The 12,954-nt window shown below is 36.6% G+C and overlaps 1 protein-coding gene across 1 annotated transcript in view; it reads right to left on the bottom strand.

Moving 5' to 3' along the window:
- Positions 1 to 12,737, bottom strand: part of LOC122812851 (zinc-binding protein A33-like) — a 49,486-nt gene extending 36,749 nt beyond the window's left edge. The window contains exon 1 of the mRNA XM_044084892.1: positions 12,519 to 12,737. Within this exon, the coding sequence (XP_043940827.1) occupies positions 12,519 to 12,626 (108 nt within the window). The 5' untranslated portion in view covers positions 12,627 to 12,737. The remainder of the gene's footprint in view (positions 1 to 12,518) is intronic.
- Between the last annotated feature and the right edge of the window lie 217 nt (positions 12,738 to 12,954).

The raw sequence follows: 12,954 nt of genomic DNA, 5'->3' as shown, positions 1-12,954 counted from the left end.
ATGGATATTTCTGAATTTGTATATTTTGGAGCCTGTATGTTTTCCAAATAATCACAAGGTGTCAGCATGTATTGTTATATGGAAATATATCTAACATTTTTGTTAACACAGATCTTTTTCCTTCCAATTACAGGGATAGAACAGTTATTAAAGGGGACTAAAATAATGTGTTGGCTTGATATTTTACTTGAAGAAAGGTCCCATAAAGTGGTGATTGTTGTATCTGCTTCATATATAGAAGGTACTAAGGTTCAGTCCCCATAAAAGTTTATTATTAACCAAGGTGTATTGCTTTCACAAGGATTAAGCGATTATTTTTGCATTTTGAATCTGCATGTTTTTTTCAATGACCAGTAGGTGTCACTATTGTTGTCTCTTAAGGAAACACAAAGCCGTCTTGTTAGTACAGATTTTTTTCCTGTTATTTTTTTTCTGTTATTCACTACTCTCAATCTATACATCTGTTTTTGGATGTACACATCATTTATGTCATGTGACTTTTATTATTAATAATAATAATAATAATAATAATAATAATAACTTTATATATGTACAGCTAGATTATATAGATACACTGATGAAGGTTGTGTAGTAGCCAACACTGGTTTATCTGTTTGGCACATCTGAGAGTGTGAAAGTGTTGCTGCCTTAATAAAAACACTGGAAAACATTCAGAGTGCTGTTCATTTACTTCCTAGTGTATCTGTATCATTGTTTTATCAGACAGAGCCAACCACTAAAAAGAGAATTATATAAACATCTGCAGTGAGTAATACTAATGATCAGCCTACCACTGTGATGAAGGCAGGATTTGCAAACATTTTGCATTATTTGTCACTCAGGTTTCTTTGGGGTAAGCCAAGCAAGCTGTGGGCAAATTCTGCCATCTCTCTCTCTTTCACACACCATGTGGTACATTGGGCAACAAGCACATTTCAGTGTTAGTTGTTTTTGTAGCAGTTACTGGTTTTATGGGCTTAGGTTGCAAGCCCAAAGCCCAACCCTCCCCAGAGGGTGCACCACACACATGCACATGCATGCACTCACACCTAGGGCCAATGTAGAGTGTCCAAGCCACCTACTGCATGTCTTTGGAATGTGGGAGGAAACCCACACGAACAGAGGGAGGACATGCAGACTCCACACAGAAGCCACCCCAGCCAAAAATCAAACTAGAGAATCTCTTGCTGTCAGGCAACAACTCTAAGTGCTACACCACTGCACTGCCCAAATTCTGCCATACCTACTGCTAAACAGTGATTATTAGTACAGCATTCCCTTACCTGTCTATATCTATATGTCACTTAGTGAAAACAAAACTTTAACCATCCTGTGTTAAAAAAATAATAAATGGCACAGTCACCAGCTGCCTCAACAGGAATGGAAAGCAGGCAAGTAGGCTATACTAAAAACTGCAATAATAATACATTTGGGCATTTGCCTTGTATAAGGTCAACAACCTCCTTTTGTTTTGTGTGGGTGTGTTGATGAATGTGGTGTGTATACATTCCTACAGAATATAAAAGAAAACTTGAATTGCTTTTAACACCAGTCCCATTTCCCTAACTATTTGGCCTCTGGTATGTGCTGAAATCCTGTAAAAAGTTATGTCTGAATGCTATCAATACTGATGCTTGGCAACAGCTTTTATATCGGAACCACATTTATTGTTTGGTTATAAGAATGTAGTAGATTAATTTAGCTTCCATTTCTGACTTTAATATTTTGACAGAGAGGCTTCTACAGATAGAATGGGAGCCAACACTCATGTACTGTCGGGTTACACATCTGTCTCTGAAGGTAGTGGAGGAGGTAAGAGGGATTTAGAGTCATAAATTCTGATGATTTTTATACAGCAATGCATTTGATAACAGTCACAGATGGGAAATGGGCATACATGCAAATAATCAGCAAACTAGTGACTCTTATAACTGCACCTAAAACACATGGGCACAAAACTTAGTTAAATGACAAGCCTTCAAGATACAGAAAAGTGAGCAAAGTTCACGGGCATCACTTTTTGTTTTATTCCTTGCATGCGGTTTCATGCTCTGTTTTTGCTCAGATGCATTTGCCATGTCTGAGCTCAATGGCTTCTACAGTGTGGTTTAACAATATCTATGAATGCTGATTTGCAAAACTGTAACAAAACTATGTACAGCCCACAAATATTGGGCAGCTTGATGTCTGAGTCGCTAATTTTCTCTCTCTCCCCCTGTCTTTATCTGTGTGTGTGTGTGTGTGTGTGTGTGTGTGTGTGTGTGTGTATGTGTATGTATATATATATATATATATATATATATATATATATATATATATATATATATATATATGTCGAATTCAAACTCGTTATTGAGGGGGGCTGTGCCCCCCACCCCCTACTAAATATATATTCCAAATCCGAGATCGCACTACAGTGAGGAAAGGCAAATATCCCAATCTTCACTGTACAGAGATCTCAAAAACGGACCCTCGACATTTTGGCACTTTTGCTATTGTGCCATTCAACATTTTTACTTTTTGATATGGTGGTATAGATCCAATTATATATATATATATATATATATATATATATATATATATATATATATGCATACATATTTAAATATGGGTGTCCTTCAAGTGCTCAAACTCTCAAAAGATCAAGCAATTAAATTATCATATCCAGAGTTCAAAAATTGCCCATGCTTAGGTGAGCAAGATTGTGGTGCAGTGGGATAGGGAAATTTGCTCTTTTCCCACTGCAGTGCATTCTCAGAGTTGGTAAATGTAATTAGCAAGGCATGCCAGGTGTAAGGGAGCTTGCCCACCCCCCCCCCCCCGCAAAAAATAGTTTTGTTTTCCTTTGAATCTTTAACATAGACTTGTGTGTGTGTGTGTGTGTGTGTGTGTGTGTGTGTGTGTGTGTGTATATTTATATCTATAACTATATATATAAATGGGTGTGGTGATATTAGTCAACTGTGACTTTAGTCATCATCTTTCTTACCTGTTTTGTTTTGTTTAGTGAATGTGAAAGCTACCAACGATGTTGTGAGACTGACATCTTATTGGGTTGGGGAATATGCCTTTTCCCCAGTATTGTATAATTTCAGAGCTGATATATTTAAGTATGTGGGGTGTAGAGGATACGGGGGGGGGGGGTTGATCCCTGCAAAAAGCAGTTTGTTTGTCATACTCCAAGTTTACATCTTGCAGTATGCTCATTTCTGTGTCGATATTATGAACATCGATATACTGAAGATTCAGTTTTGAACAATAAGTATATATATATATATATATATATATATATATATATATATATAAATTTACACACACACACACACACACACACACACACACACACACACACACACACACACACATGTTTATGACAGTTCGTCAAAGTGCCACTTTATCTTTAACCCCAACTCTTGAGCCACTGAATTAAACTAAGTGAATTTCCAGGGGAGAAAGCCCTACTGCACACTCACACCAGTGCAGAATCACAGAAAATGCATGTAACGGGAAACTGCCCAATTTGCACTCTTCTATATTCTCAAACACACTCCCATCACTGTTGCCCAATACAGCACTGAAAAACACAGTAACAGCCCCAACACACAACATTTCTCAATAGGGAACAGTCCAAAACAGTGCAGAGCTACCATTTTAATATGAGTTGGGCCGTTATGGGACTATTACTCAAGTATTAAGCCAGTCAACTAGAATATAAGTCAGACAGTGCACTTTCACTAAAGTGCAACTGAAAATATTGGCACTTGACCAAACCAGCATGACCCACATACAAATAGGTTTATAATCCCCTGCCTGCCCTATTTATGTGTGCTAACCCTAACCTTACATCTCCCCTGCCCCACCACCACCTATTATGTAATTAAAAACCCTTTGTGATTCAATCATTTTGTTTGTCAAACATTTGTGTTGTCACTAATTTTTTTCAGATTGTGTGTCATTCATCTGTGCTGTTGATAGACGAGGAAATAATCATATATATATATATATATATATATATATATATATATATATAAGTTCCGTTACTTTGAATTATACTTCACCCAGTCACATTTGAGTGAACACCTTTGACTGAAAACTCATTCATAGAATCACACTTGACTGAAAAACGTTATTACACCAAAAAAACTTAAAAAAAATTTTTTATTTTTTTATTTATTTTTTTAGGGGACAAGAACCCCTGCACTCCACCTCTTAACCTCTTAGCACAAGAAATCTGGACAAAGTCAAAAATAATTGGGGGCATACCTCTCAACCTAGAAATATCAAAAAAAATCAAGGCAGGCCAAAAAGAAAAAGAGGTACAATCACACTGATTAACATCTAATTTGCATACATAATAATTAACCCACCTCAACCAACATGGTGGAATTGTGGGCCAAACTTTCAAATGCAAACTGAAGAATATACAACCAAATGCACCAGCAGTCCCCCCTGCAGCCATTCCCCTGTCCCATTGCCTTTCTCCCCATTTACCATAAACATTAATGTGTGCATCCTGCTGTACTTCTATAATGATTCGATTTTATTTTTATGTTTTACAGCACAACAATGCACAAAACACTAACAGACATCTGCTAAACAAAGCATTACTGTCTCACAATGAAAATAGACTTGACATTAAAGCTTCTCTGCCCTTGAAACTCACATTAATTGAAATAGCATTGAAACCCACACACCACATACAAAGAACATGCATCTGGGCAGTGGTGGATAAAGATTATTTTTGGCCTGTTTTCACATCATTGGCCCCTTGCACACAAAACAGAAAACATATATGTGTTCTTTTCTTTGATACACCTTCCTGACTTTATTAAGTTATATTCCTTGTATAATACAGCACACTTGTTAGACAGAGCACATTTTAAATGTATTGTTTGAACATTTTTCCAGTAGGCCATACTGTAGGCAATGAAACAAAATGCATGACCCAATAATGACAAAACTGCCTAATTCAGAACATTTCCATCATAAAAGTCTACTTCCACACCCAAACTATAAAGAGAATGACAGTAGTGTAAGCCATAGGCATCTTGCACAGCTTCTCGCACTTATTTTCAAGTTCAGTTTTTTTTTTTGAGGGGGCAAAAGGTCAAAAACTAGGGACACATTTTAAACATTGCTTGTATAATTTTGGAAAGTTGCTAGAATAAAATGTTGTGTTACCACCATGCATATGAACCCTGGTCCCTATGCACTACAGTCAGAGCAACATACCAGTATGCCAAATCAGCAGTGCCCTAAAAAATAAGAAGACTGAAACTTAATGGCTATCTAGTGAATTCAGTTCTCACTTTTCACCATAGCTCTCAGTCTCTTAGAACAAAAAACCTGGACAAAGCCAATAATGGGGGAATACAAATTCAGTTCTCACTTCTCAATCACCATAGCTCTCAACTCTTTGCACAAAAATCCTGGACAAAAAACAAAGCCAATAATGAGGGAATACAAATTTTTTTCACTTCTCACCATAGGCTTAGCTCTCAACTCTTAGCACAAAAAAATCTAAACAAAGCTCGGAAATGGTGGCGGCTAGGGACTTTAGGCTCTTTTTACCCTATACCAAAAGTACAGGGTTTGAGCCTGAATACCTCTAGCCACCAGGTGTATTACATGGGGGCACACACACACACACACACACACACACACACACACACACACACACACACACACACACACACACACACACACACACACACACATAATCCACTTCACACACACACCTTACTTGAGTCCAAAGGTTCCCCAGCGATAATCCACTTCACTTGATTCCCCCAAAACCTGATGAAATGAGTGCTGCATTCCCCGGCCCGCTCTTGATATATCCAAAATGCTGCATTCTCCGGCCTGCTGTAAATCCAAAACGAGTGCTGATAAAACCAAAGCGCTGCTGTTTTCTGTTTGCATTTGCTCTTCATAAATCCAAAATGCCACCACTGCTGTAAATCCAAAGGAATGCTGCTGTTTCCCGCTTGTATTTGCAGCCGTAAATGATGATGTGAGCTCAAGGAGCTCAGTTCTGACTGGCTGATAGCCCTGATGACGTCAGCTCCGACAGCTCCATATTTGAAATCAGAAACCAAAAGAAAAAAAATCGGAAATGAAGGGGTGCCAATCGGGAATCATGGCACCCCTTCATTTGGACCCCAATACTCAGTAGAAACTGAGTAATTCAGTATGGTTGAGAGGTATGATTGGGGGCAAAGGGACCCAAAACAGGGGCAACGTTTAAATATTCTGCTTATAAACTTTGAAAGTTGCTAAAATAAAAGGTATTGTGTTACTGTGCATTTTCTAAAGGATATAGACAGAAACTTACACATCTGCCGTTATTTAGAGAATTCAGTACTCACTGATTTACCAGAAAACCACATGTTTTATGATGAACAGACTAAAATATGAGGCAAAAATCTAGACATTCTGCGAAAATCTGGACAGTTAAGAGCTATGCGTTGCACCCTCTATGCTCTCCCTTATCACACAATAGTGATAAATGAAAAAAAAAAGCCCTCACAGTGAATCACTTCTGATGCACAAAAACATTTCAAAGAAAACTCCACTAGATCAAAATTACCTTAAAAGTTGTTTTTTGTAAGGTTCAAGTCTCTTTGAACTCCACACTCTCCCTTACTTAAATATACAAACTCCAAGGTTGCACAACAGTTGAGAAAAAAAAACTCATGATTCACTCAAATTAATTTTCATTCAAATAGGTTTTCAGTCAAATGTGCTGTCGGCACATGTGAAATGTGATTCAATCAAAATAATTGCTGATATCCATCTATCTATATCTATATCTATATATCTATATCTATATATCTATATCTATATCTATATCTATCTCTCTATCTCTCTATCTCTATCTCTCACTCTCACTCTATCTCTATCTCTATCTCTATCTCTATCTCTATCTCTATCTCTCCCTCTCCCTATATCTCTATCTCTCTATGGAATGCTCAAAGTTCAGTACAACAAATTCCTCCACACCATAGTAGTGAACTTTATATATATATGTGTATATATATATATATATATATATATATATATATATATATATATATATACGCACACACACACACACACACGCGCACACACACACACACACATATATATATATATATATATATATATATATATATATATATATATATATTTATAATCAATATATATAATCAGACAGAAAGAATCCACTTATTCTCATTAGTGGTAATATATATATAATTATCAACCATAGGATGTTTAAGGCCAATCTATAACCAAATGGGATAGGTTATTTTGAGCACAAAAACTGAAACTGACTAGCTTAAAATGGCCTGCAAGGGCAGCTAGCCTAGTATTTACCTATGAACTTATGAACCTATGACTGCAACCGTGGAGAAATTACTGAAAACAACTGTGGAATTACAGGTGAGGACCAAACAAAAGCTGGTACGATTACAACAACAACTTGTTAAAGAACAGTTGAGCTGATAAAATCTTATAAGTGGCACCAAAACAACAGAAATCCAACAAACCAGGACTAGAACCACGCAGAGACAAACAGTTCCAACAGGGTCCCCTGTGCATAAACATAAGCTTCATAACAACCAAAATATGGAGGTATTATGCAGTCATGGTGCTAGGAGTGTGTATTCCATTACACATGCAGACATTTAGACAATCTAAGGAAAAACAGTGCATAAAGTGGCAGTAACCTTTGATTAGCTTATAATGTAATATCTGGAAAATATTGTCCCCATGTTAAAGCACTATGGGAAGTGTGGCAGAAGGAAAGCCGATGCATTTTAGCAAGAAAAAGGTAGGTAGGCAGCAGCTTCATCCAATCCTTCAGTATAAGAATGGCAAGTGGAAGGAAAGGCTAGGCAGGGGCATTCATATGGAGATCCAGAACCAAAAAATCAATATGGGGTGTTGGGCATAGTAACTGTAAAATGAGGTAGAATTTAATTATGGTTACACAATAAAAAGTATCCTGTCTATTATCAGAAGCATGCCCCAATGATAGAGCAAGAGAAGCCCCAAAGTGTAAGAGATGTCACTGCAGGAACAGACGAGAAATGAAAGAACACAGTGAGGTAAAAATCAGTTCAAGTCATGAGTATGCACAGAAACTTGTAAGAAGTGTTCGCATGGAAACAGGGAGGATAAAAATAGAAAAAGAATGACACTTGAGTAAGAGCACTAAAGTGAAACAGAAAGTCAGCTAGGCAGGAGAATTCAGAGTTCTAAGCCTATTCCTGTTGTGTCAAGCAGAAAATCCGAGTAAAGGCAAACTCTCCACAACAGGTACATATAAATCAAGAAAAGCAAAACCAATGATAAATTTTACTCTGAACTATTGTAGAGGACAGTACCATGGGAAAGGAAAGAATGTGGCAAAGTAGTATTTACTTTCACTAACAGAGAGAAAGAGAGAGAAAGACAGAAAAATAACCTGAAGAAAAGCGAGGCTTGTACTGCTAGTCAAGAGACTGAAGTGAAAAATGTTATTTGTTTAGCACTACACCTTGTAATGGAAGATATAAGAGAAACTGCAAAAGAGTGTTTTTTTTAGGGGAAGAAGCTATACTTTCCTCCTCTTCTTCACAGCAGGTTACCGAAGAAAGTAAAAATGAGGTAGCGGACTTACAAATAACCTCATTCATTTTATATAGCCACATTTGGAAGGTGATACTTTAAGCAGGGCAATACACACACACACACACACACACACACACACACACACACATATATATATATATATATATATATATATATATATATATATATATATACACACACATATACACACACACACACACACACACACACACACACACACACACACACACACACACATATATATATATATATATATATATATATATATATATATATATATATATATGGTGTATTATGGTTTGTGAGAACGACATTCTGCCGTAAATCAGAATGTCGTGCATAAAACATTAATGAATGGGATAGTCAAACACACTTATGCAAATGCTGTAGTGCAAGAGATCGCGGTACAGTGGGGATTGGAAATTCATCCATATCCCCACTGTAGTGTGATCTCGGAGTTAGAATATATTAGTGGGGGAGGGTGCAGCCCCCCCTGCAGAAATGTGATTTGTCATATAGGAGTCTGATTTACATCATGTCCTGATGGCTATCATGTGATGGTTTCGGCCACAATATCGTCTTAAATGTGATGATCATTCGATCATTCACGCACATATATATATATATATATATATATATATATATATATATATATATATATATATATATATATATATATATATACATATATATAAGCTACAGAATCCCGAAAGCCCAAAATCCTGAAGACCAAAATCCTGATACCAAAATCCTGAAAACTCAAAATCCTGAAAACACACAGGATACCAACTCTTACTATATTCCAGCACAGGTACATACAGAAACAAATAAAACACAAACCATATTACTCTTCTCTAAGTATAAGCAGGGAGGCAAGCCCCCCAGCACCCCCCATAGCCCCTGTTACTTAAATATATTGAGATTGCACTTAGTGTACTGAAGTGCAATCTCAGAGGTGTTATATTTAAGTAGCAGGGTGTGTGTGGGGGGTGCAGGCCATTTCTTCTTACCCATAGCCTGAGTTAAAGGATGACCTCTTCCGTGGATTTAGAAAGGAAAGGGAAGAAATTCTGCATCAGGTATTAGTGCCAAAACCCTGTAAGACACATACGGAGAACCCATGAAATTCAACAATGACTTACAATAAGAATGCTTAACTTAGAGAATTTAACCCAGGTAATCAGCTACGAATGATAGTGTCTTCCATGGAAAATAAATTTCTGGCTAAATGGCAGGGAATATTTTGATGTGATGGAAATAATAACTGCAATAAATGCTAAGCATAGACAGCCAGCAAACAGGAAGACAGAGCAAAATTATCATGTTAATGTGCTGAAGTTATGGATGGAAACACATATTTCCACAGAAGGACTGCAAGCTGAAGTTCCAAAAGAAAGAACCAGGGAATCTCTGTATGAAGTGCAGCTAGAAAAATCCTTGTCAAAAGTAAAAGCAGGAAGTAAGACAAGTTATCTTAAAGAAATGAAGAGTCTTTTGAAAACTGGCTGGGACAGCTAAACTGAAGGACATATCATAGAGACAACACCTGGAATAAAAGTTAGATTGAGGCTTTACAGACTGACGGTCACAAAAACAGGTAAGTGTAGAAAATAATGCTTCAGTTAGGTATGACTGGGGCAGCCCATTATTGCTAGTCCATAAACGTAAAGTAAATATCAGATTCTGTAGTGAGTTTATGAAAGTGAATACAACTTTTTAATTTAATAGCTATCCCATGCCCCTATGATTTGATAGTGAACGTAGGAAAGGTCAGATACTTAACATTGAACTTGACAAAGGGATACCTGAATTTACTTCCCTTTTCAAAGAAAAAAAAAACAACCATTGTAACTTCTGATTATCACTTTCAGTTTATAGTGTTAGTATCTGACCTACACGATGCCTCAGCCACCTTTCACAGGCTGATAGATAAAATACGGAAGTTTGCCTCCCAAAATGCTGCCACATACCTGGATGACGCGGTTACTCATTAAGAGTACTAGCAATCTCGCTTATCTAAAGTGCAAGCTGTGTTAGAATCCATAAAAAATAGATGATTAACTGCACATGCTAAGAAAAGGAAATTAGGTATGGTGGAAGCTGAGAAGATATAAATAGAATAGTGGTAAGACCACAACTAGAAAAGATATAGTTCATATGAAATTGCCTGTACCCGCTACTAAAAGACAGCTGGAGGCTTTGGGCCTAATTTTACAACTATACATTGCTTTTTGACAGATTTCACATAGCAGGAGTTCTTGTCAAGGTTCAATGCTGTCTTAAGGCAGATACAGCACTGAATGAACTAAAAAGGATCCTTTATTCTGAATTAGTTTTATTAAATATTAATTTTACTGAAGACTTTACTCTATATACAGATGCATCAAAGATAGCCTTGGAAGTTAGGGCTATCTCAAGACTTGGTTAAGACATCCAGTTTCAACATCATCAGGAAGCTGTGCAGAAAGCAGATGCTCAGCTATTGAGAAAGAATGTCTACCTATAAAGTAGACCCCGTATATCTTAAAATACTGTTTGTTAAATAGGTATGTCCATTTGGTAAGTGATCATAATCCTTTGCAATGGTTACGTTTGCAAAGTAATGGCAAAAAGAAATGGTGCCAGTGAGCATTATCTTTCCAACCCTTTCAATTTACTGTGACCCACAGACATGACTTAGCCAATAGAAATGCTAATGGGTAGACCAGGGCCTACATGATATCTTTATGAGTTCAAACCCCTTGGTTTTGAGCTGTGGGGTAGGTTGCAACATTTTGACTTGAAAATGTCCAAGATGCCTTACAGGTGCAGCATTGAAATAGTGTAAAAGCAGATTTATTTGACAATGAAGGAGGTTGCCAGAAAGCAGCAAGTAGCAAGTTAGTTCCTCATGTGAAGGATCATCTAAAGGAAGCCACCAGAAGTGTGAAGGGACAACCCATTCAGGCCAAACCTGTGGAATTTACCTGTGGCAGCTTTTATGTTACAGAGGTTGACATTAGGGCTGCTAGAGGCCTGAACATTTTGATTTTATTTTTATGACAGGATAGTTTATATGCTGGAAGATCATGGAGGGGCTATGTGATCTCAACACTGTTATAAGATATGACAAGGGTACCATTTTAACTGCAGAGGCAAGTGGGTTAATACTCTGCTTTGATGCATTACTGCGTAAACTGTGTTTTTATAAAAGCATTGTCTCCAATGTCTCTTTAGGATTTTATATCTGTATCAGTCAATGTGAATATACACCCACACACACACACACACACACACATATATGTATATATATATATATATATATATATATATATATATATATATATATACTGTATGTTTATGTGCATGTGTATAGACAAACATATATATATATATATATATATATATATATATATATATATATATATATATATGTGTGTGTGTGTGTGTGTATGTATATATATATATATGTGTGTGTGTGTGTGTGTGTGTGTGTGTGTGTGTGTGTATATATATATATATATATATATATATATATATATATATATATATATATATAGAGAGAGAGAGTGAGAGAGAGAGAGAGAAATGTCCTGTTGACCTGGGTCATTAATGAAAAAGATTGTACAGATTTAATTTTCAATTTGCACTGTAGAGTAGGGATGACATCTAATGCCAACAGTCCAAAGGTCATGTAACAGTCCAAAGGTGATGTGCATAGTCCTACTGCTTGCCCTTACTAATTATGAAAAAAAAAACATACACAATCAGGGGTATTTGTAAAATGTTAGCATTTTTTCTTTTTTTTTTTGAAATCACGATTTGAAACATTTACCATTAGGAAAGAAATAATGGAAGTGAATGGTAATGCTGGTTTTCTGCGTGTCTAAGATGCTAGCAGTGCATGCAGTCAGTAGTCATACCATCAGCAAAGATATAGGGTCTTGTTGCTTCAGTTTAGTTTCAATGTCATTGATCACAGACTGGGTACTGTCACTCTCCTGCTGAATATTCTTCAGGTTTTCTTCCATCTTTTTAGAACGTCTTCTGCTTCCTCACTAAGCTGTTGGATCAACTGCTGTTCTTTTTCATGTAGAAACTGATGCAGTTTGGCAATCTCTGCAGTGATCTGGTACTGCAAACTTTGTGTATTTTCCTATAACAAAAAAAAAAAAAAACACAAGCTTAGTCAAAGGTGCATGACCATGATGCTGTGAATCCTGCCTCCTTCCTGTTTTACTTCTCATTGTTCCTTCTTATGCTTTTCTTTTTTTCTCTCTTTCATTTTCTCCTTTCCCTCACTGTCTCTTTTTCTCATTTCTATTTATTTTCGCTCTCTGTCTCTTTCTCTTGTTTATT

Source organism: Protopterus annectens, chromosome 10.part0, assembly GCF_019279795.1.
Source record: "Protopterus annectens isolate FY-2018-M chromosome 10.part0, PAN1.0, whole genome shotgun sequence".
NCBI classification, from domain to species: domain Eukaryota; kingdom Metazoa; phylum Chordata; order Ceratodontiformes; family Protopteridae; genus Protopterus; species Protopterus annectens.
The sequence above is the reverse complement of the archived record's forward strand: the minus strand, read 5'-3'. Positions and strand labels throughout refer to the sequence as shown.